The sequence below is a fragment of the Argentina silus genome (assembly GCF_951799395.1).
Source record: "Argentina silus genome assembly, chromosome: X".
NCBI classification, from domain to species: Eukaryota; Metazoa; Chordata; class Actinopteri; order Argentiniformes; family Argentinidae; genus Argentina; species Argentina silus.
In genome coordinates, this window is record NC_139653.1 from 24,043,145 (window position 1) to 24,066,472 (window position 23,328).

The 23,328-nt window shown below is 42.2% G+C and overlaps 1 protein-coding gene across 1 annotated transcript in view; it reads right to left on the reverse strand.

Annotated features, from left to right (window-relative positions):
* Window positions 1–23,328, reverse strand: part of si (sucrase-isomaltase) — a gene marked incomplete at both ends in the record, with an annotated part of 68,353 nt that overhangs the window by 309 nt on the left and 44,716 nt on the right. The window contains 23 exons of the mRNA XM_083694639.1: window positions 1,565–1,732; window positions 2,412–2,461; window positions 8,063–8,151; window positions 8,406–8,530; window positions 8,667–8,723; window positions 8,929–9,013; window positions 9,292–9,440; window positions 12,466–12,582; window positions 12,777–12,811; window positions 12,904–13,037; window positions 16,105–16,243; window positions 16,393–16,483; window positions 16,596–16,712; window positions 17,087–17,149; window positions 17,256–17,369; window positions 17,611–17,739; window positions 18,051–18,176; window positions 18,521–18,633; window positions 19,667–19,763; window positions 20,454–20,622; window positions 20,747–20,901; window positions 20,990–21,196; window positions 21,302–21,451. Coding sequence (XP_083550765.1) covers window positions 1,565–1,732; window positions 2,412–2,461; window positions 8,063–8,151; window positions 8,406–8,530; window positions 8,667–8,723; window positions 8,929–9,013; window positions 9,292–9,440; window positions 12,466–12,582; window positions 12,777–12,811; window positions 12,904–13,037; window positions 16,105–16,243; window positions 16,393–16,483; window positions 16,596–16,712; window positions 17,087–17,149; window positions 17,256–17,369; window positions 17,611–17,739; window positions 18,051–18,176; window positions 18,521–18,633; window positions 19,667–19,763; window positions 20,454–20,622; window positions 20,747–20,901; window positions 20,990–21,196; window positions 21,302–21,451 — 2,679 coding nt within the window. The remainder of the gene's footprint in view (window positions 1–1,564; window positions 1,733–2,411; window positions 2,462–8,062; window positions 8,152–8,405; window positions 8,531–8,666; window positions 8,724–8,928; window positions 9,014–9,291; window positions 9,441–12,465; window positions 12,583–12,776; window positions 12,812–12,903; window positions 13,038–16,104; window positions 16,244–16,392; window positions 16,484–16,595; window positions 16,713–17,086; window positions 17,150–17,255; window positions 17,370–17,610; window positions 17,740–18,050; window positions 18,177–18,520; window positions 18,634–19,666; window positions 19,764–20,453; window positions 20,623–20,746; window positions 20,902–20,989; window positions 21,197–21,301; window positions 21,452–23,328) is intronic.

Genomic DNA, 23,328 nt, shown 5'->3' on the forward strand with positions numbered 1-23,328 from the left:
TTTGTAGTCAACTCAAGCAAAGATGATGATGAGTAGACGTGTGTAGACTTTGTCATTGCTTGGAGAAACAAGATAACCATTCTTATAGATTGGTTCTGATAGATACAGTACTTCAACACAGTAAGTCCTTTAATTTAAGATCATCTGTGATTGTAGACTAGCCCCATGCACTCTAAGCAACAAAACTGCATCACCGGACAGTTGGTGTGTGTATGTGTATGTGTATGTGTATGTGTGTGCGCGTAGGTGCGTGGTGTGTGCTTGCTTGCTAGTGTGTGTGCTTTTGTGGCTGTGTTTGTGTGTGTTGGGTTAGAGTCTACTAAGGAAGCCAGCTCTATTCAGGACAGAAACAGCACTTTCGTTAACCCAATGCCAGGCAAATTATTTCAAGTCCTTATACACTCTGAGAATACTAAAGGAGATGAATGGATGGTCTCAGGCTGAAACACCACTTATTCAAATACAAATGTACTGCATCTCCTTCAGCTCTCTGTCTGTCCTCTCCCAACCTGGAATAAATCTCAGTCTCTCATGTTCCCTCTCAAATGATTATTTATGAAGGCTGTAGCTATCAGTTGCAGGGTGCTGATAGCTTGTGTGAATACAGTATGCATCTAGACAAGGATATTTCATCACAGGGCAAATGAGGATACAAAACAAATGTCATCCTGCAAAACTCCTCCTATCCTCTTCCCTCTTTTATCGTCTTACTATTCCTCTTCCTACTTCCTGCTATCTATTCCATGTAAGTTGGGTAGTATTGTCTCACACATTCTGCACATTTCAATAGTCTTTCTCTCCTAGTCTCCTTTCCTTCATCTGCACTGAGTTGAACAAATTGGACTGTTAAGTAAGTATTAACCTTGTCAGCAGAGAAATGACAGCCCAGATCTGTCTCACGTCTGTTTTTTTTTACCGGCAACCGGATGTGGCCCAGGTACAACTTTGTTCCTCACGCCAGAAGTGTGCCGGCTCTAGCTGCCATTCCTGAGCCTTATCTTTGCTATGAAAACGCCAGTCCTAGGCCAGCATGTGGATGTGGCCGATGTCCCAACACATGTATATGTTAACACTTAACTGCCCGGCACCCCTTTCTCAGCTGCGTGATTGTCAGAGATTAATGCATGGCTTGGAACACAGTTTTAGCCAATCAGATCACACATTTATTCAAACACGTTTTATAAAAGCTAATGTATACCTGGGAGGCTTCCACCATAATGCTATCACTAATGCTATGTATTTTCAGATCACTGACACTGAATGCAGAGGGGAGACGAGGAGAAGAAACCACTTTAGACTATTGAGATGCAACCTTTGATGTCCTGTAGCTGGTCTAGCATTGATGACTGTGAGGAACTGTAAGGTGACTACAATGATTATAGCTATTATGTAATGCATCACAACAGAACTGGCTCCAGGATCCAGATTTATATATCTCACCCGAGTGATGGTGTTGTAATAAAGGTCAGTTTATATTCCTTCTGGTGTGTCAAGGCATCATCTGAGTTTACTGTGCACTATGTGCAGAGGTATATTAGAATAGGTTATATCTGTGCTATCTCACCTGAGTGGCAAGGTTGTGGTAGGGATTCAGTTTTGTGTCCCCCGCTGAGGTCCGTAGGATGACCTCCTGTATCTGGACACTCCCGGCCCCCCAGACCTTCACCTGTCCCAGGGACAAATGGTCAGCTACCGCTAGGCCATTGTAGATCACCTGACTGGTCAGGACATTCTGGGATAAAGGAGGAGCAGAAATAAAGAGTGAGACAAGACTGTACTGCAAAGATGTTTTCCATCAAGGACCATACTGGAAATATGTGTAATTAAGGGATCATATCCTAACTTGATAATGCACTTTATTCAGATTTGACCATCAATACATCATTTACATAACAATGAGAGCTAAAGTGCGCATACCTTAAGTTATGATTCCACCATAAGTGAAGTTAATAAACCATTGAAAGTGCAACTTCATCAAATGAGTGCTGGCCTTTATGACACACACACACACACACACACACACACACACACACACACACACACACACACACACACACACACACACACACACACACACACACACACACACGCCCATCGAACATGGCATACAACCCAGAAATCTGCTAGGCAGCGTTGCCCTGCCTACACACACACACTCTCCATTTCTCTCTCGCTCTCTCTGGCTCTGTGACTGAGTGTCTGCCTTATCGCAGTGTGAAATTGCTTTGGAATGAGCCTGATGGTAGCCACAGATGTTTGGCTAGGAGTGTGTGTGTGTGTGGGGGGGGATTAAATTGGTCGCCCAACACCCAGGAAAAACAAACCCTGGCACAAAGACTCTTCTAAAGATCTAAAATGCAGGGAGGTTTTCAGCTCTACTACAAAAAACCAGAAGAGCTGTCAGGGCTCACCTGATCTGCAGTGAAAGAGGTCAGAAGGTACTGTTGATTTTCATACGTGTCTGTGGAGGAAAAAGATGAGAGACATGAACAGAGTGAAGTAGAAACAGACAGTAAGACCAACAATTGGAGAGAGAAGAGAGGGAGAGGAGAGATAAAGGAGTGAGAGATGGAGAGCATATTTACAGGCAGGGACAGGGGCATTACTGGGCATTAATAGTTCCCGTCAATCCTCTGCTCTATCATCTCTCTTCCTCCCTCTCTCTTACTCCCTCCCTTCTTCTTTCTTCTGTCCCCTGCCAACACCTCTCACTGGTGAGCCACTCTCAGACGCTCCTCAAACATATGCCATGTGGATGTGTGTGTGTGTGTGTGTGTGTGAGTGAGAGAGAGAGTGTGTGTGCAAATACATTTGTATCTCATCATCATATCTGTGTCTCTGACTGTTTCTGTCTAGACATAATTGTCTTATGCTTGTTTTGTTCTCTTTGTAGATAATTGAGTTGGAGCAAAAGAGTGTGCGTCACATGCTGTTTGTACAAAGCCCTCTAAAACCCTCTCACTCAGCCACACTCACAGAGGTTGCAACCTGTCCTTCCTCTGACCCCCTTGACCTCTGATAGGTGCCGGCCTGCACAGCAACCATCACACCGTGCCCACTGACCAATCGGCAGGCAGTCACCTGGTCTCCTGGTCTCCTCAGAGCCCCTCCTGTCTGTGTTCGTCTCCTATTGGACTGTCTTTGCTGGTGAGTGTGTGTGAGTGCTTGGCAATAAACGTACGTTCTGTCCATGTGTCTCTTGCTGCATTTTTGTCCTTCCATTTTAAACTGGTGTCAGCGAAAATCTGACTTGGCTGTGAAAATCGACTCGGGTAGCTTCTGTTTTGGGGTCGTTTTGCACTCATGCAAATCAAATCAAATCAAATCAAATCATCATGCATTGTTGATGTTGCGCAATAATCATACATTTAGTTTTTGGGTGTAATTTAGCTAATATGCATCATAGCTTTATGAAACGTAAATTAGCATATGTGTTATAGAATACAGAATCGGACTTTGGACTCTGGTAAGAGGAAGTGAGGCCGGGTATGGTTTATGATAAATAACATCTGGTGCTCGGACATAGAGACTTTGTCTACCCTCTGTTCCCCTGACCTGGAATACTTGATGCTAAAATGCCCTTCTATCCACCACAATAATTCTTGTCTATTACCATCACTGCAGTATATATTCCTCCCCAACCCGACATTACCATTGCACTGAAAGATCTGTAAAGGATAGTTAACTGGCAGGAAATGGTGCATCCTGATGCTGCCTGATGCCGGCGACTTTAATCAGGCTAACCTGTCTAGACTCCTACCTAGGTATCTTCAACATATCTCCTGTCCCACGCGTGGCAATAACATTCTTGACCATTTCTACACGACATGGCAGAATAGCTACAGAGCGCAAATCTGCCCCACTTTTGGAAAATCTGACCACATCTCTATATCGCTCCTGCCAATCGGGATTCAGGACTACAGGAAATCCAGATCCGACCTTCGAAAACACATCATAGACTCTTCATTGAGACCCTATAAAAACACATCATAGACTCTTCATTGAGACCCTATAAAAACACATCATAGACTCTTCATTGAGACCCTATAAAAACACATCATAGACTCTTCATTGAGACCCTATAAAAACACGTCATAGACTCTTCATTGAGACCCTATAAAAACAAAGATATTAATGCCAAAATTACATGAACTATTATCCTTGCATTAAGATGAACTCAATTCAACTTGAGTGATTTGTTGATGACATTTTTGCATTTTAGCTAATTTTAAGAGTGTCATAGCAAAGGAATACTTATGTACATGAGGTATTTCTGTATTTCAATTTTAATAAATTTACTGAAATTTCTAAAAACCTGTTTTCACTTTGTCATTCTGGGGTATTGTGTGTGGATTGATGGCAATTTTTTTTAATTTAATCAATTTTCAATTGAGACTATAACATAACAAAATGTGGAAAAAGTGGTCTGAATACTTTCCGAAGGCATTGTATTTGTCAGTATGTCAATCTGATCTGATCACCCTCACATTTTGGCTATTTGTCCAGAGCATTTTGTCAGAAGATGTCCCCCCCCCCTCTCTAACCAGCGAAAATGTTGCTCATCAACTGTTAAACATTAGAGCTTTTTTTGGCGTGTGTGACATTCCAAATATTAACATGTACTGTATTAAATACAAGTTGGGCTCTCGGTGAGTGCAAGGACTTGTTAATCCTGTCTTAGCAAAAGCCTACTGTATGTCAACACGCACCACCACACAAAGTGACTGCATATACAGTAGTGAGAAAGAGCGACGTAATGCGAGACGGAGTAAGGTAAACACATCAGCAACTGATATTTGTGATATATTGATTGGTCGAGTGCAGCATTCCAAACATGAACACTTATCACATACAGAGCCAACTCAATACATTTGAATAGAATTTGTGGATAGGCTGCATGCAGAATTCCAAACATTAACACTACTCAAAGTGGTAGGCCTGTTATTCAGGCGGAGCAACTCATATGTGATATATTGTAACATATATGGTAAAGACATGTTTAAAAGACAATAGTTTTATATGCATCTCCTTATAACCAGTAGGCAACAGTTATTATTCTAAAATGAATCTTTTAACCATAAACACATCTATTTAATCTAGACTGTTGAAAGACATGGTGATAAAATATTTGTATTTGATATTCGAGACGTGTGCACTGTAACAAGTCGCTAATGAAAACCAAAGTTATTATTATTTGTGAGTTTATTGCACATTGTGTATAATCGCTCATCGAGCGGGAAGGTTGCGCATCCGGAATGTGATCAAGAATGTCCTGTGTTACAGTTTGCAAACTCTATCCTGTGCATATGACCAATAAACTTTCACTTGACTTGACTCTTTATATGACTGTTATTATAGCCCTCATATACTTTATAGTATAATAGTTTGTATAATTACAAACTCAAAATATTAACACGTACTTTATTAGGCCTGCCCAATCTGCTCAAATACATTTCAATAGAATTAGGAGGGGGAGGTGGGCGGATTGTAGCGTATTTGGAATTCATAATCGTTTCCCATTAACAAACAAAAGCGTGACCATTTATCTAGCCACTGGAGAAAAACTATTTGAATGATCGCACTCCCCTGGAACAGTACTGTACTTACAGTTCTTCATTTAACAAATTCCGTTCATAGAAGATTGACGGCACCTCCCAAATAGGTGATGACATTATGATAAAAAATGTGTGCATAAAACAAGATTACATTACAGTATTTTATTTGCTCCATGTTTTAACGATCGATCTGCGGATCCGGTGGGTACAAAAAAAAAGACATGGCCAAATTAGTTGTCAATAATGGTTGTCATTTTGACTAACATGGCCTCTCCAGAGTGTCCTATTCGTCACCAAAAATATCTGACTCTGCCTCTATCGCCAAAGAGGATGGAGAGAGTGCATGGCGGGTGATTAGAGCCACCTTTTAAAAAAAATATAATAATCTTGATAGTTTGCGATTAACAATTACCGTGAGAATTTATCCAGCATGCTCTCCCCCTTCAAATGATCCCTACTTTTCTATCCAGTCTCAATCCCACTCATTCTGTTAGTTGTCTCGCGCTTATTCATGTTAGACATGCACCGCTCTTCACGTTACATATTTCACGTAACATATTTATGTCCATATAACTGAAATGCGCGGAATCAACTGAGAAACATTATATCCTATGAGTTAATTAATATGCAATTTTGCGGATACACGGACACATATATTCCATGTCTAATGTAATTTTATGAAGTGTCCATGAAGACATTCATTATTTCTAAATTAAGACATCATCACCCCCCTTACAGGATTTTAGGAAACACCCAATCACAAAATAATATAATTGTACTACAACATTTCCCCTGCTTCTCTGCTGTGAGAGAATATGTGATGACAGTATGAGAGTAGATCCTCATTAAAATAACTGGATATTTAAACCAAACATGATTTTGCTGACCTATCTGATAAGGCAAACCATTCTCTTTTCAAACATCCTTCACAGCTCTTCTCACCACCTTGTGGTGGCTTTCGGCAGCACTTCACACCACATAGAAGTGTGCAGGGATTAAACCTGTACCCACTGTATGTTTATCCTACACCATACTAGAGGGCTGCATTGGGATTGGGTCCCGCCGGGTCCCGCGGGACCCAACGCAAATCTCGCAGGAGCGGGCGGTTTGAACTTTGCTGCGGGCGGGAACGGGCGGCTAAAAAAAACACTGCGGGATCGGGATGTAGTCTAGGCTAGCCTATAAAATTACGTGTTTTCTCCTGCGGGACGGGAGAAGACACAAAATCAATGCATCTCTATTATTGTGCGGGCAGAAATTCTCAGAGTTTTGCGGACACGGGCGGGAGTGGACATACACACTGCGGGAGCGGGCGGGAGTGTAACACGCACCCTGCGGTCGCGGGCGGTAATGGTCAGAAATTCAGTGAGAGCGGGCGGGAGCGGGATGAAGAAAACAGTCCCGCGCAGGGCTCTACACCATACTCCACGTTTTGTCATTTGAATCGCTAAGAAGTTATCTACTCCAGTCCTCTCCTCTTTCTCTACAGTCAGTGTATCACTTCTGATGATCTAATTCTTTTATTATTTATTATTATGACATTTATCATTTGTAAAGCCTGCACCATCTTTATGGTTTTCCTAATGATAAAAGACAAGATTGAGATATTTTGTGAAAGTTTTACAAATCCAATTATATGTGTTAAGAGAGATTACTAGGCAAGCTTTAGTGGGATACATTTGAAACTGTCCTGTTTGAATAACAAACCTTTATAGGCTACATTCCATTGCTTTATAGTTTTACTCCAAACCCATTAGGGGGAATGATGTGTTTATAACAGTTTTAAATTCTGTGAATATGATAACTCTTTCTTGTCTTAGTTTCATATCCAAGTGAAAACCACAAATGTTTGCTTGAATTACAGTAATCAAAACAATTATGTAAATTGGCTGTGTGAAGGCTATATATATTATTGCAACCAACTGGGAAAACATGAATGTTAATTGGGATCTACAGTTTTAGTCCTTCCAAAATATAAGGACTTTTTAACAAATTGGTAGATTCCATTATGCAGACTGCTAATCATGTACTTTTGGACTAGATAAATTATCTTTGACAAAACAACTCTGTATACCCCAGAACGATCATGTGAATCTTTTTTTATTTTTATTTATTTTTACCTTTTTATCATGTTTTTCCTGCAATGTCTGTAATGTTATGTGTATGTTTATTGTATTTTATGTATTGAAAAATAAAAATAAATAAAACATTTGCTCAAAAGTGTTATTTTTTTCTGACAACATGTATGATACCTTACAATCCATAAAGCTAGCTCGATACTGACACATAGCTAAATTAAACCCGAAAACACAGGGAAATACACTTAACGGAATTAAGTGGAATTTCACAGCCGAATGGATGGGTGGCGCCTTTTTCACTGTTTGTACCTGTATGTATGTGTGTCAGTGATTGCTTTTTTTTGCATGTGTGTGTGCTTTCTTACATGTGTTGGTTTATGTGTGCCTGAGATCTGTGTATGCATAGTTGTGTGTAATTGATCTACTCACCGATTCCCTGTCCATCATCCCAGAACACTGAACCCTGTGCAGTTCCATTGTCGCTCAGAGCAACAATCAGCCCTAGAGCATTTCTTCGACTGATAAAGAGAGGGAGAGAGAGAGAGAAGGAGGTGATTGCACACTGGCTGGTGAAGGACAATTGCAAGTGTAAGTCAGATGCAATGCATTATGGGGGATTATTTATACCTCTTTCTCAGGACAGGCATTAATATTCATGCTGCAGAGGTACACCTGATCCCCAACTATTGTCTGCAATCAATATCACATAAAACAGAGCACACCCTGAAACCCGCACACACACACACACACACACACACACACACACACACACCTGTAGTGTGTGTTGTTCTCTGGTTTTTGCCAGGGAAGAATATAGCCTCCTCTCACGTGAAGGTTGATGTGGTTGAGAGGTGTTGGCATGGTTACGGTCTGTTTTCTCTTCCCAACATATTTTGCCTGGAAATAACCAATGAACCATAAAGTAGATTGACATAGTAGACGTTATATCCTAATGGCTGGATATAATTTGGGTAATATGGGGAGTCCTGTGAGGTGTGCCAAACAGAGGCCATCCTGAGTATTCCTAACTTACCGTGTGATAGTCGTACCAGCGGGCATCTGGAACATACCCATTCACCTCTCTTGCACCCTGTTGAATATATAATAGTGATAGAACAGCTCTCTCACTGAAAATATCTTACAATAATACATTTAGGAGGAGAACTACTATTGCATTGCTTATTTGCAATGCTTGTTGTACTTTGAATGAGAACTCTCAACCTCTGCATGTGTGTGTGTGGTTGTGTGTGTATGGTTGTATGTTTGTTTGTGTGTGCGTGTGTCTCTGGTTGTACCTCATCGAGAGCAGGGCTGATGAGTAGTGCTGGTCCCCAGAGGAACTGTTTGTGGATGTCCCATGTCTCAGTGTCACTAACAAACCTGGGACAAACCACAACAACCTTGATCATGTAGGATGGGAGAATGTATGTTGGTAATAACAATAAACATGTCATTTGTGAGAATATGATTTACAATGTTATGGTCATGGAACGTTTTGTGCCATAAAGTCAAGTGACATTTGACTGTATTTGAGGAACAGATTAAGGAGTGTGTGTGTGTGTGTGTGTGTGTGTGTGTGTGTGTGTGTGCCTGCGTGTGTGCATGCATGCATGTGTGTGTCCCTGCATGCATGCATGTGTGTGTGTGTGTGTACTTACTCATGTAATAGTGGTCTGATCACTGTGCTTCCTAGAGTGTGAGCCTCAAACATGAGTGTGTAGAGGTAGGGCAGGAGTGTGTATCTAATATTCAGTACGTCACGAGATATCTCAGAGAAGGTTGAATCCCATGCAACCGGGTCCTGTCTCTGTTGCAGACAGGGATAAAGACACAAAAGATTTTGTGAGACACAGCCAGGAGAGTAAACAAATACATTTACAGATAACATAAGCAAACAAAAACTTGATGATTGAGAATGTGTGCATCACTAGCAATCAAGCATAGCGTATTCATTTATACAACTTTTCAAACATGATGTGCTTCTGTAGACCTGGGGTATTTTTGTATTGAACTTCTGGGTCAGTTCATAAGGAACATACTGTAATAAGGACAGTGGTCAGTCTGCCAGCATGTGCATACACACGCGTGCACGCACACATGTGCACACACACACACACACACACACACACATGTATACACACACACACACACACACACACACACACACTCTCCACCACAGACGGCAATGTGTTTCTGCTGTGACAAAGTCCTGCCAGCTGAGAGAAAACATGACAGATGTGACCGATAGAAGCAAGCTGCAGCACAGTGTGCATGTGTGTGTGTGTGTGTTTGTGTTTCAGAGGAAATAAAACAGAAAAGTCAAATATGAGTAAGAGAAAGTATCCAGCTGTAGTGTAGAGAAGCCTATTCTTTCTGTCCACTTTCATATAATTACTAGTCTTTCTGTTGCTACCTCAACTGATGACATAATTCAGTGAAGAGACAAGAAGTTCATTATCTTGTGTCCCAGGGTGTTTATGAAATGATCATGATGTTCATACCTGCCTTTCTACTTGCCACCCTCTTCACTAAAAGCATGAAGGTTGCTATGTCAAGTAATAACTAATGTGTGTGTGTGTGACTGAGGGTTAGTGTCTACTCTGCTTTCCCTGGCTGTCCTTCGCCCACAGCTCTATAATTAGCTCACTTAATTGAAGGTGCAGGGTGGCTCCTAATCTCCTCCCAGCTGTGTGTCTGTGAGTGTGTGTGTGTGTGTGTGTGTGTGTGTGTGTGTGTGTGCGTGTGTGTGTTTCAAGGAGAGAGTAAGAGAGAGGGAGAGAGAGATGCTTTAAAAGACAGCAGGTAACCATTTCAGAAATGTTTTCAGGTTTGACTATCACAGACTGCCCTTTTAAAATAGAATGGAAGAAAATGAGAGGAGTGGAGACAAAGACGAGTGTGAGGAAGGGAGGGAGGGAGGGAGGGAGGGAGGGAGGGAGGGAGGGAGGGACGGATGGACAATGGTGTTTACAACTCTCTGTCCCACATTTTAACTACATTGAACTCCAGGTTATCCCAGGTTACTTCATTAGAGTGTGCGTGTGTCTGTGTGTCTATGTGTGTGTGTCTGTGTGTCTATGTGTGTGTGTTTGTGTGTGTGTATGTGTGTGGAGACAAATTTGCTAGATATAATGAGGGTCAAATTTCTATATTAGAGGAATGAGTAGGTTCCAGATAGTCCTGGATTTTGCTACACTAGAAACACTATGAGGGCTGAATGAGTGCAAATATACTGGCACCTGATTTTATTGGAGAGAGAGAGAGAGAGAGAGAGAGAGAGAGAGAGGGTGAGTAGGGCTAGAGTTAGACTCAACCCCTTGATACACAGACACGCACAAGTGAGCATATGTTTCAGTCCAGAAAAAAGGGAGAAATCAGAGGAAAAGAACAAGTGTGAGAGGGTGATAGATCAATCTCTTCACTGTTCATATTGATGGCCACATTTACATCAGCAAATGACTGCTACAGTAGAAAGTGTCCTTTCTGTCTGCGCACTCACACACAAACACACACTCTCATGCACACACACACACACACGCACACACACACACACAAACAAAATTATCTACTCCTGTCACCTTTTCTCCTCTCTCCCTCCCTCCTTCCATCTATCTGTCTGGCTCTGCTGTCCTCTCCACCTCTCTTTTCACATTACCATAACCTCTAAGACATTTCCCTAATAAGCCTGGGCTTGTGTGTCTGCAAAAGAGCAGATGATATTAAGGCTCATACATTTTCTGTTAAATAGTTCATATACAAGATTTTGGCCCCACAATGAAGAAGGCTATGAAGCATATAATATGCATATACACTTTCCTTCCAGTAAGAAACAATGACACCATTTGAGAAATCAAGTAACGTCTTTCGGAGTGAGAACCATTATTTTGTGAATGTTTTAGTGTTACTTAGGAATGTAACTGTGGGTTGATTATTATAATCTCTTGGCATGTCACTCAGACACACATCATCCAGCACTAGTAAACACTGTTGTTCATTCAACCTCACTCAGCCTTTTTTTTCCAGACAGCAAACCAGATGTTTCTGATGTTAATTGTATGTGATAGAGAACAAAGTTGATGAGGTTAAGTATTACTGAGTCGAGTGATGTTATTTTGAGCTTTGCAAATTAGTTCTCAAAGGACAAAGACACATGAGGTGCGCCAGGAAGGTTGGTTAAATGCTCTCTCTCTCCCCTCCTCGCCTCTTTTAACCCTTGCCATATCATACCCACCTTCAAACCCTCACCTCTCCCCCTTCAGATCCACTTTAGTCTAATTTCCCCACTCTTTATAACTGCCTTTCCTACACTCCTCCCTTTCCACATCCCTGTCTCACCCAACAGCCTTCCACCCCCCCCCTCACCCCCCATTCGTCCTCACTGACTCTTTCTACAACTCTGTCCTCCACTCCTGTCATGTGCTGTTGTGTAAATTCTCTTCTCGTTCAAACACCCATTTGCAAGCCATTATTAAATGATTGGGATCGGGGGGGGGGGGGGGGGGGGGGATCACCTTGAAAATTCAATTATGCCCCAATGCACACACACACACATACACACACACACACACACACACACACACCCCTCGCTGTGTCCATTGCAGAAAAATGTAGCCTCGGCGGATCGATCTCCGGACGGGCGTTATTGGATTTCTCAGATGTGTTCTAACACTCCCAAAGGTCACTGCTAGAACGAATGCCACTTTACCCCACGGTACAGGGACTGTGTGTGTGTGTTTGTGCGTGTGTGTGTGTGCGTGTGTGTGTATGTGTGAATAATAGTGAACGCAATTAAATAAAATAGAGAGTGTGTGATTGTCTATATGAGTACTCACAGGAAAGCCCTTTCCATTGTGATTGCGTGAGTAAGGATAGAATGCTCCGAGCTGCATCCAGCGAAGACACATCTCATACTGAGCTTCGCTAAAGAACCCACATATATCTGCTCCAGTCTGGGAGAGAGAGAGAGAGAGAGAGAGAGAGAATAAGAAAAAGCATTACATCAGTATGAATAGGGTAGAGAAAGACCGTTTAGTATGCAAAAGAAAGTTTGAATAAGTCTTAGAGGAGTAGACACACTAAACAACAACAAAATCAATACTCTAACAATATAATTTCAGTGAGGAGAGGAGGCAGTAATACTTACATAAGGGATTCCAAACAAACTAAACTCCATCATTCCTGTGTAATAGAGAGGGAGGACAGTTACTGGAATATTGCACAAAACAAATACAGGCACACACACATCCTCAAACACACACAGAAACACCTACCTATTATGGACTTGTAGAGCTGGTCCCAGCTCGCATTGTTGTCTCCCAGCCAGTGTCCTGCCCACCTCCCACTGGAAGGGTAGGTGGACCGAGTAACTACTATTCCCCTCTGCCCAGTCACGGACAGCAGGGCACTAGAGGTAAAGTGAGGAGAGAGGAGAGGAGAGGAAAGGAGAGGAGAGAAATGGAAGAAACACAATTACAGTATCTCTGACATATACATATATACCTACATATACACTCATCGGTCACTTTATTAGGTACACCTGTTCAACTGCTCATTAACGCAAATATCTAATCAGCCAATCACATGGCAGCAACTCAATGCATTTAGGCATGTAGACATGGTCAAGACGACCTGCTGAAGTTCAAACAGAGCATCAGAGTATTCTGAGTATTTCAGAAACTGCTGATCTACTGGGATTTCATGCACAACCATCTCTAGGGTTTACAGAGAATGGTTCGAAAAAGAGAAAATATCCAGTGAGCGGCAGTTCTCTGGGCGAAAATGGTTTGTTGATGCCAGAGGTCAGAGGAGAATGGCCAGACTGGTTCGAGATGATAGAAATGCAACAGTAACTCAAATAGCCACTTGTTACAACCAAGGTATGCAGAAGACTCTCTGAACTAACAACACGTCAAACCTCTAAGCAGATTGGCTACAGCAGCAGAAGACCACACCGGGTGCCACTCCTGTCAGCTAAGAACAGGAAACTGAGGCTACAATTCTCACAGGCTCACCAAAATTGGACAATAGAAGATTGGAAAAACGTTGCCTGGTCTGATGAGTCTCGATTTCTGCTGTGATATTCAGATGGTAGGGTTGGAATTTGGCGTAAACAACATGAAAGCATGGATCCATCCTGCCTTGTATCAACGGTTCAGGCTGGTGGTGGTGGTGTAATGGTGTGGGGGATATTTTCTTGGCACACTTTGGGCCCCTTAGTACCAATTGAGCATCGTTTAAACGCCACAGCCTATTGAGTATTGTTGCTGACCATGTACATCCCTTTATGACCACAATGTACCCATCTTCTGATGGCTACTTCCAGCAGGATAACGCACCATGTCACAAAGCTCACATCATCTCAAACTGGTTTCTTGAACATGACAATGAGTTCACTGTACTCCAATGGCCACAGTCACCAGATCTCAATCCAGTAGAGCACCTTTGGGATGTGGTGGAACGGGAGATTCGCATCATGGATGTGCAGCCGACAAATCTGCAGCAACTGCGTGATGCTATCATGTCAATATGGACCAAAATCTCTGAGGAATGTTTCCAACCTTGTTGAATCTATGCCACAAAGAATTAAGGCAGTTCTGAAGGCAAAAGGGGGTCCAACCCAGTACTAGCAAGGTGTACCTAATAAAGTGGCCGGTGTGTGTGTGTGTGTGTGTGTGTGTGTGTATATATATATATATATACAGTGGGGGAAATAATTATTTGATCCCCTGCTGATTTTGTTAGTTTGCCCGATTACAAAGAAATGAGCGGTCTATAATTTTTATGGTACTTTTAGTTTAACAAATAGAGACAGAATATCAACAAAGAAGTCCAGAAAAAACACATTATATAAAGTTATGAATTAATTTGCATTTGATCGAAGTATTAGTAAGTATTTGATCCCCTACAAATCCCCTACAAACCAGCAAGAATTCTGGCTCATACAGACCCATGAGGCACACAGATTAGTCCTGTCACTTTAGGAAAAGTACTCCTAATCTCTGCTTGTTATGGGTATAAAAGACACCTGTCAATAGAATCAATCTCTTCCATTCCAACCTCTCCACCACCATGGGCAAGACCAAAGAGCATTCAAAGGACATCAGGGTAAGAGTTGTAGACCTGCACAAGGCTGGAATGGGCTACAAGACCATCAGCAAGAAGCTTGGTGAGAAGGAGACAACTGTTGGTGCAATTATTAGAAAATGGAAGAAATACAAAATAACCATCAATCGCCCTCGGCCTGGAGCTCCATGCAAGATCTTGCCTCGTGGGGTAAGGATGATCATGAGAAGGGTGAGGGATCAGCCCAGAACTACACGGGAGGAGCTTGGTAATGATCTCAAGGCAGCTGGGACCACAGTCACCAAGAAAACCATTGGTAACACACTACACCGTAACGGATTGAAATCCTGCAGTGCCCGCAAGGTCCCCCTGCTCAAGAAGGCACATGTACAGGCCCATCTGAAGTTTGCCAATGAACACCTAAATGATTCAGAGAAGGCTTGGGAGAAGGTGATGTGGTCAGATGAGACCAAAATTAAACTCTTTGGCATAAATTCGACTCTTCGTGTTTGGAGGGAGAGAAATGCTGAATGCTACAATCACAAGAACACCATCCCCACCGTCAAACACGGAGGTGGAAACATTATGCTTTGGGGTTGTTTCTCTGCTAAGGGTACAGGACGACTTCACTGCATTTAGGGGCCAATGGACGGGGCCATGTACCATAAGATCTTGGACGAGAACCTCCTTCCCTCAGCCAGAGCACTGAGGATGGGTCGTGGATGGGTCTTCCAGCATGACAATGACCAAAAACATACAGCCAAGGCAACAAAGGAGTGGCTCAAGAAGAAGCACACTAAGGTCATGGAGTGGCCTAGCTAGTCTCCAGACCTTAATCCAATAGAAAATTTGTGGAGGGAGCTGAAGCTTCGAGTTGCCAAGCAAAAGCCTTGAAACCTTCAGGATTTGGAGAGGATCTGTAAAGAGGAGTGGACCAAAATCCCTCCTGAGATGTGTGCAAACCTGGTGACCAACTATAAGAAATGTCTGACTTCTGTGCTTGCCAGCAAGGGTTTCTCCACCAAGTACTAAGTCATGTTTTGCTTGGGGATCAAATACTTATTTCCTTCGATCAAATGCAAATGAATTTATAACTTTATACAATGTGTTTTTTCTGGACTTCTTTGTTGATATTCTGTCTCTATTTGTTAAAATAAAAGTACCATAAAAATTATAGACCGCTCATTTCTTTGTAATCGGGCGAACTAACAAAATCAGCAGGGGATCAAATAATTATTTCCCCCACTGTATATATATATATAATCATTGTCCAAATGCTAGTGGGATAAACAGAGTTCAGAGATCAATGTCTTTATTGAACTGTTCTTAGAGAACTTGTATTCTGCAGATATTTACACAAGACAATTAATTCAGAAGTGATTTTAGAGATGACTCTCTCCCATACTCACTCGTAGGTGGGCTTTGTGTGAGACCACCCATACAGGTTGTGTACATCGTAGTGTCTGACTGGAGTACCATCACTGAGGAACTGCTGGCTGTTCATACACAGAGTCTTATGGTTCAGGCCACGGTTCATCGACTCAAGAGCTGGTTAAACACACACACAAACAGAGAATCCTACAGTAACTAATCCCTTCTTGTTTTGGCATGAAAAAGGTATGTGTGTGTGTTTGTGTGTGTGTGTGTGTGTGTGTGTATGTGCGTGCGTGCGTGCGTGCATGCCTGTGTGTTCTTACGTGGCATGTAGGGGGGATTTTCAAGTACAGAGAGACCCAGACACTGCTCTCCGACTGTGCCATGGACAAAGCTGGCTGGCTCGTTCATATCCTTCAGACACACACAGACAAAATCAGGCACTGCTTCAACATATTAGAGTGTATGCGTGTGTGTGTGTGTATGTGTGTGTGTGTGTGTGTTTACCTGTCATTATGTCACTTACAATCCAAATGCCGTCAAACTTCATGGTATTCCTGTAGAATTCGTCAATCTCCCGATTCCACCATGTTGCTGTTTGATTCCGGAAGAAGTCTGGGAACGCTGCGTATGATCTGTAGTGCTAGGATCACATGATCAGGACATGGAATGTTAAACACACCAACATTTACAGTATGAAGATGATGTTCAATGTTAAATGCTAAATGCTGAATCAGACATCATCCCATTGAAGTTGAGATTTAAAATGGTAAAAAAGGATTAAGGTTGGGGTTAGGGTTAGGTTAGGGTGGCCGAATCTGACATCATCCCATTGAAGTTGAGATTTAAAACGGTAAAAAAGATTAAGGTTGGGGTTAGGGTTAGGTTAGGGTTATGGTTAAGGTTAGGGTTAAGGTTGAGGGTTGGGGTTAGCATCCCATTGAGGATCTACCTTGTTAGGGGCGAGACCAGGAAGAGGCATGTAGAGCTCTGTGATAGGATAATATAAAGACATACCTTTACTTGAGTATCCCAGTCTAGAGACTCGTTCACTGTAACATTGGGGAAATCAGGCCACACCTGGAGAGAACAGTAGGTATAGGTTAGGAAAAGAGAGAGAGGTTAGGGTTAGGCCAATGGCTCTCTCTCTCTTTCTCTCTCTCCCTCCCTCTCCCTCCCTACTTACCTTTCCCCATACAATGTCATTGCTGAGTTCTTTGGGCCATTTGATGAAGACATCATCTTCTATGCCCCGATCAAAGGCAGGGTATCCTGTCTCATTTCCTGAAATAGCAGGATCCTGGACACACACACACACACACATTTCAAATTACATTCCTCTCCAAATTCCTCATTCTCCCCTATACACATACTGTATACTCACCCCCAATTTAGCATAGATGGTAGATACAATAGGTGCTATGCATACAAATGTCAATGATGATCAGTGTGCCACTATAAGCCAGTGAATGAATGAATATCCTACTGAGCTGCAGTTAATAATGTGAATTTGAACCACAGTAGAGCCTGCAGTACTTTACCAGTATAAATATGAATCTCATGCCCTCTTCTCTCATGCTATCCACCAGTTTAGGTAGACCCTGGAACTCCTTATCTAGGACAAAGTCCAGCTGACGCTCCATGTAATCAATGTCTGCATACTGCACATCCTACAGGGGTTAGAGGTCAGGTGTTGAGCATCTTGATTGATATGAGCAGGCCATGGTCATCTATATTAATATGATTCATACAATTGCTATGTCAGGAATGTGTAGTAAAGCATTTATAATAGTAAATATAATATAGTATATTATACATATAGCATATTATAATAATATCTATGGGTTGTTGAAGCTGAAATGTTGATATGTTCAAAGAAGGCATGTAGTGTAGTAGGGTGTTGTGAAGCTATCAGGCAACGTAAGCATGGCCAGTTGTTTAAAGTGTGTTCAGTAAAGGGCTGTATTTGAAGGGTGCTCACGTAGGGTATACCAGCTGCCCTCATGTCTCTGTAGAGATCAGCTATTTCTGTGTCATTGGCGTATCCATAGCGACAGAGCTGGAACCCCAGGGACCAATAAGCAGGGAGCACGGGACGTCCTATCAGCTGATAGAAATGGGTGGGGGGTGGGGGTGGGGCAGAGAAGGAAGTGAAAACAGTTAAGAAAGTTTGTTTTGGCTGAGAGATAGGGACAATGTCTTTAAAGTGTGTGTGTCTATGGGTGTGTGTGTGTGTGTGTGTGTGTGTGTGTGTGTGTGTGTGTGTGTGTGTGTGTGTGTGTGTGTTTAGATTGGCTAGATGAGGATGCAATGATGCGAGGAACTCCCAGCTGCTGTAGTCCATCAACAAGGGCCCAGAGCCAGACACAATAACACACACAAGTACACAACAAAACAAACACATAAACACACACAAACACATACCCCAATGCACAAAACACACACACTTACTGCAGTATATTCCTGCACCACCAGTTCTGGAGTGGGACCCATGACAATGTAGAAATCCAGGATACCACCGATGGTACGATATGTCAGGGCTGGGGTAGGCTGGAAGGTCACATCTAGGGACAATCATGAGGAACTCAATGTATTATCACATATGAAGTCTACAAAAAATGTGTACACTCACCAAACACTTTATTAGGAACACTATAGCAATACTGGGTAGGGCCTCCCTTTGCTCTCAAAACAGCCTCAGTTCTTCGTGGCATTGATTCCACAAGATGTTGGAAACATTCCTATGAGATTCTGGTCCATGATGACATGATTGCATCACGCAATTCCTGCAGATTTTTCAGGTGCACTTTCAAGCTGTGAATCTCCTGTTCTACCACATCCCAAAGGTGTTTTTATTTTTATATATATATATATATATATATATATATATATATATATATATATATATATATATATATATATATATATATATATATATATATATATGAGTGTGTGTGTGTGTGTGTGTATATATATATATATATATATATATATATATATATATATATATATACACACACACACTCACCGGCCACTTTATTAGGTACACATTGCTAGTACTGGGTTGGACCCCCTTTTGTAGCCCATCTGCTTCAAGGTTCGACGTGTTGTGCGTTCAGAGATGGTCTTCTGCATACCTTGGTGGTTATTTGAGTTACTGTTGCCTTCCTATCATCTCGAACCAGTCTGGCCATTCTCCTCTGACCTCTGGCATCAACAAAGCATTTTCGCCCAGAGAACTGCCGCTCACTGGATATTTTCTCTTTTTCTGACCATTCTCTGCAAACCCGAGAGATGGTTGTGCATGAAAATCCCAGTAGATCAGCAGTTTCTGAAATACTCAGACCAGCCCGTCTGGCACCAACAACCATGCCACATTCAAATCACCTTTCTTCCCCATTCTGATGCTCGGTTTGAACTTCGGCAGGTCGTCGTAATCATGTCTACATGCCTAAATGCATTGAGTTGCTGCCATGTGATTGGCTGATTAGATATTTGCGTTACCGAGAAGTTGAACAGGTGTACCTAATAAAGTGGTCGGTGAGTGTATATATCTGTATATCTGTGCGCATGTGTGTGTGTGTGTGTAATCCTCACCCATTGCATTGCTGTTTAGAAGGAGCACCCCGTGTGCATGGGCAGTCTTCTCTAGACCCATGTGGAATGGATGGACACCATAACAGTTCATCTTATACTGTAGGAGAGAGACAGAAAGAGAGAGACAAAAAAGGGGTGGAATATGAGTGAGTGATTGCTCAGAGGGTCAACTATCTTAAATTGAGAGATTAAGATGGAGGGAGTTAGAGGTAGAGATGAAGATGGAGGGAGACAGAGCACCTATGTTGGGCTGCCAACATATGAGGTACTATGAGGTATATATATAACTATGAGGTACTGTATGCATTAGGAAGTCATTATTGATTATCATTCGATTCCATGTCCATATGTTAATGCGTGAAGTTATGGCTTTGAGAAGGCACTTTGTTTGTGTGTGTGTGTGTGCTTGTGTGTGTCTGTCTGTGTGAGCATGGTCTTGGCATTAGGACTTGCTGTGATAGCGTGAGTTAGGAAATACTGTATTGTGCTGTAGAGGCTCAAGAAGGGAGCGCACACACACGCCAAAACCCTGTGGAGTCGTCATGACAGCTCAGCAATAAATCTGACAATGAACAGCACAATGCACTGTGTGTGTGTGTCTGGCCACATTACAGAAAGGAGAATATGATGACTAACTAAAACTTGAACATATTATTATACCACCAAATTGAATACTACAAAAGTTAAGCATCAACCAATGCTTGCAGTTTATCACAAAGGAGGGTAAAAGCTTGTGCCGTTTTACTTTTCATATGATATAATTTATTTGTGTGTGTTGGCTACTCACCCCAGGTGGCTGGTCTTTAGAGAACATTCCCCAAGTATGGTAGTTGAGGTTGTGTCTGTAGGTGGGGTGCTCTGTCTCTCCAAAGCCGTACACATACTCAGATGACAGACGAGTCGACACCTGGATGAACATATCTGAGAATGTAAAGCCAGGGACAGCAGAGTCCCATCTGAGAGAGAGGGTGAGAGAGAGAAAGAGGGAGGTAGAGAGTGAGGGTGAGACAGAGAGAGAGGGAGGGAGGTTAGTCAGCGCTCAGCAGGTCTCTAGTTTATACTCTAGGTGTGTTAACTCACATTTTAGTGCCTGTGCTCTTTCTGATGACCTGTATGCCGAAGGGTTGTTTGTTGATGAGAACGCTGTAGAGCCTCTTCCCTTCATCTGTCTCTGGAGAGGTGGGCAAGAAGAGGGGTACAGGAACTTCATAGCGCTTATTATTAGGGTCATAGATCTACATAGAGAGAGAGAGAGGGAAAACAGATGAGTGTGGCACGCACGCACGCACACACACACACTTAAATACACACACTTAAACACACCCTGAATTGTAACATGTGTCCGCTGTGGTAGCGTATGTCCACTCTGAGTGTGTTTATGTCCGGAGATTCTGGTCTTCCACTTCTCAGGTACATGGCATTTCGGGTAACGTCGAAATTCCAACCGGAATCAGTCTCAGTTACAGTGGTAGCAGTGTATCCATAGTCTTCGGGGTAAAAACACCAAGGGACGCGATCGATGTTGGATGGCTGGACGGGAGAGAGAGAGAGAGGCAGAGTATGAACGTGTGTGTGTGTGTGTGTGTGTGTGTGTGTGTGTGTGTGTGTGCGTACGTGCCTGTGTCTTATACCCACCTGCCATATGCAACCCCTGTCTTTACACTTGGTCTCATCGCTGTGTTCCTCTGGATAGCAGTCGAAGCGTTGGTAATCTGCCATGCCCTGATCCCACTGGACCATGTAGGTCTGGCCTAGCTTCAGCTCCAACCCCCTTAGAAACAACACCTAAAGAGAGGGAAGTTGGGGTGTAGACAAGGATAGAGGATGTTAGACAAGTGTTGTGTGAGAGGGAGAGACAGGGGTAGGATTGTATTGTTCTTGTATTGCACTGAATGTGGACTGTGGCAATGTGGACTAGCAGGCAATCAAACACAAGTCTTCAAAAGATAATTAATGATAAAAAAACATGTTTTAAGTGTCAAAAGCCACAAAAGACAGAAAATTAAAAATGAGCACCACCACCCAAAGCTTCACCTAACAAGGTTTTCCTGCTATAGTGCTGTATGTTGTACAGAATGTACTCACCACTGGGCAGGTTGCATAGGATTCAAAGCTTCTCTCATACAACCTAATTCATACTCTTAAAGTATGATTTCAAGATAGTGATTTATACTTTTAAGTGGTAATGTTTTAGGTAAAGTCACATGCCTTTGTGACAGTATAAGGTTATAGAAACTTTAAACATGTGTTCCTGTCTGTAAACATTTCCCTGTGTGATATCAAGCTCACTACCATGAAGATTACTATAATTATCCATAGATCATGTAAAGGTTTCCTGGACCTGTTATATCAATCACTGTGTAACAAAGAAACATGGTCTGTAAATATTTCCTTAAAATACCCTAGTACTTTTTCAGATCATTGGATAGACATCACTTCTAGTAGGCTAATAATGCCTGTGTAGCCAGTGTTTATGCGTGTCTGTTTCACAATAAGTCTGGTCGTGTTAGTCAGAAGTTAGAATATGAATAGGCTTAAGTTCTATTACATACAAATAAATGATGTGTGTACACCACCAAACATATACCTGCATCAGTGTTTCCTTTTTTGCCATTACTTCTCAATAAAAACTGTTTTGGTCATTAAATTCTTGTTGTTGTTTTTTTTTTTACACCGGAAGGTGGTCTGCTGTTAAATTACAAAAATGTGATCCCATCATTACACTGAGAGACAATTGATAATCCTATTAGAAAAGCAAACATATTTAATAACTAGGCTTATTCATAAATATGACAGTGGTTGACATGTTTGGATACAAAAACTTCAGCCACAATAGGTGAGCAACATGCAACAATAGGCCAGTAAGAGACAGACATAATATTATGGATTGTTTTTTACTAACACAAATTGCATGAATGTTGCAGAGCATCACCGATCGACCCAGGCAGCCAGGCTCGAAGTTTGGACAGTATGAATGATTTGATGACCCTCTGACATGTCACCTGTAAAATGAGGGGCTGGACTCTATATGTAAACAAGGATGGAACAGGGCTGACCTCTTGTTTTGCAATGCTGTTCTCTGGTTTAAAATAGTGTTGTTTTGGTGTGGGCTATGGTCACAGTACTAGCCTGTTTGTGCTTTATTAAACCAACTAATTTGATCAATTTTTTTACGTCCATTCTTCGGTATTCTCTTATGGTATGCATTGAGTTCCCTAGCTAGCTAGCAGCTACCCTTGTCTGAAAACGTAGTAAATGCATGTGGCCAAGTTGGTCCCGATAACATTACAAGTGCAAACGTTTACGGACTACCTGATGAATCTGCTACATCACAACTACTACGACATATACAATCACTGGCATTGTCATTGGACATTTGGAGGACGTATTATGCCATTGACATTGGATTATTTGGACATTGGATTATTTACATGATTGTCGCAGAGGAGCATCAAAATTTGGACGGAACAGCGGTAAACCCGGCCACGTAGCTAGCCGTTATTAAAACACCACACCTCCAGTTTTGATTACTAGGCGGGAAGGGCTCTCCTCCTGCAGAGCCTGGAGTCTAGCCTAATGCATATGATCTCCAGTTATACACTACTACCGTGGATAGCAAGCAAATGTTCTAGTTTATCGGGCATAAATGAACGCTAGGGCAC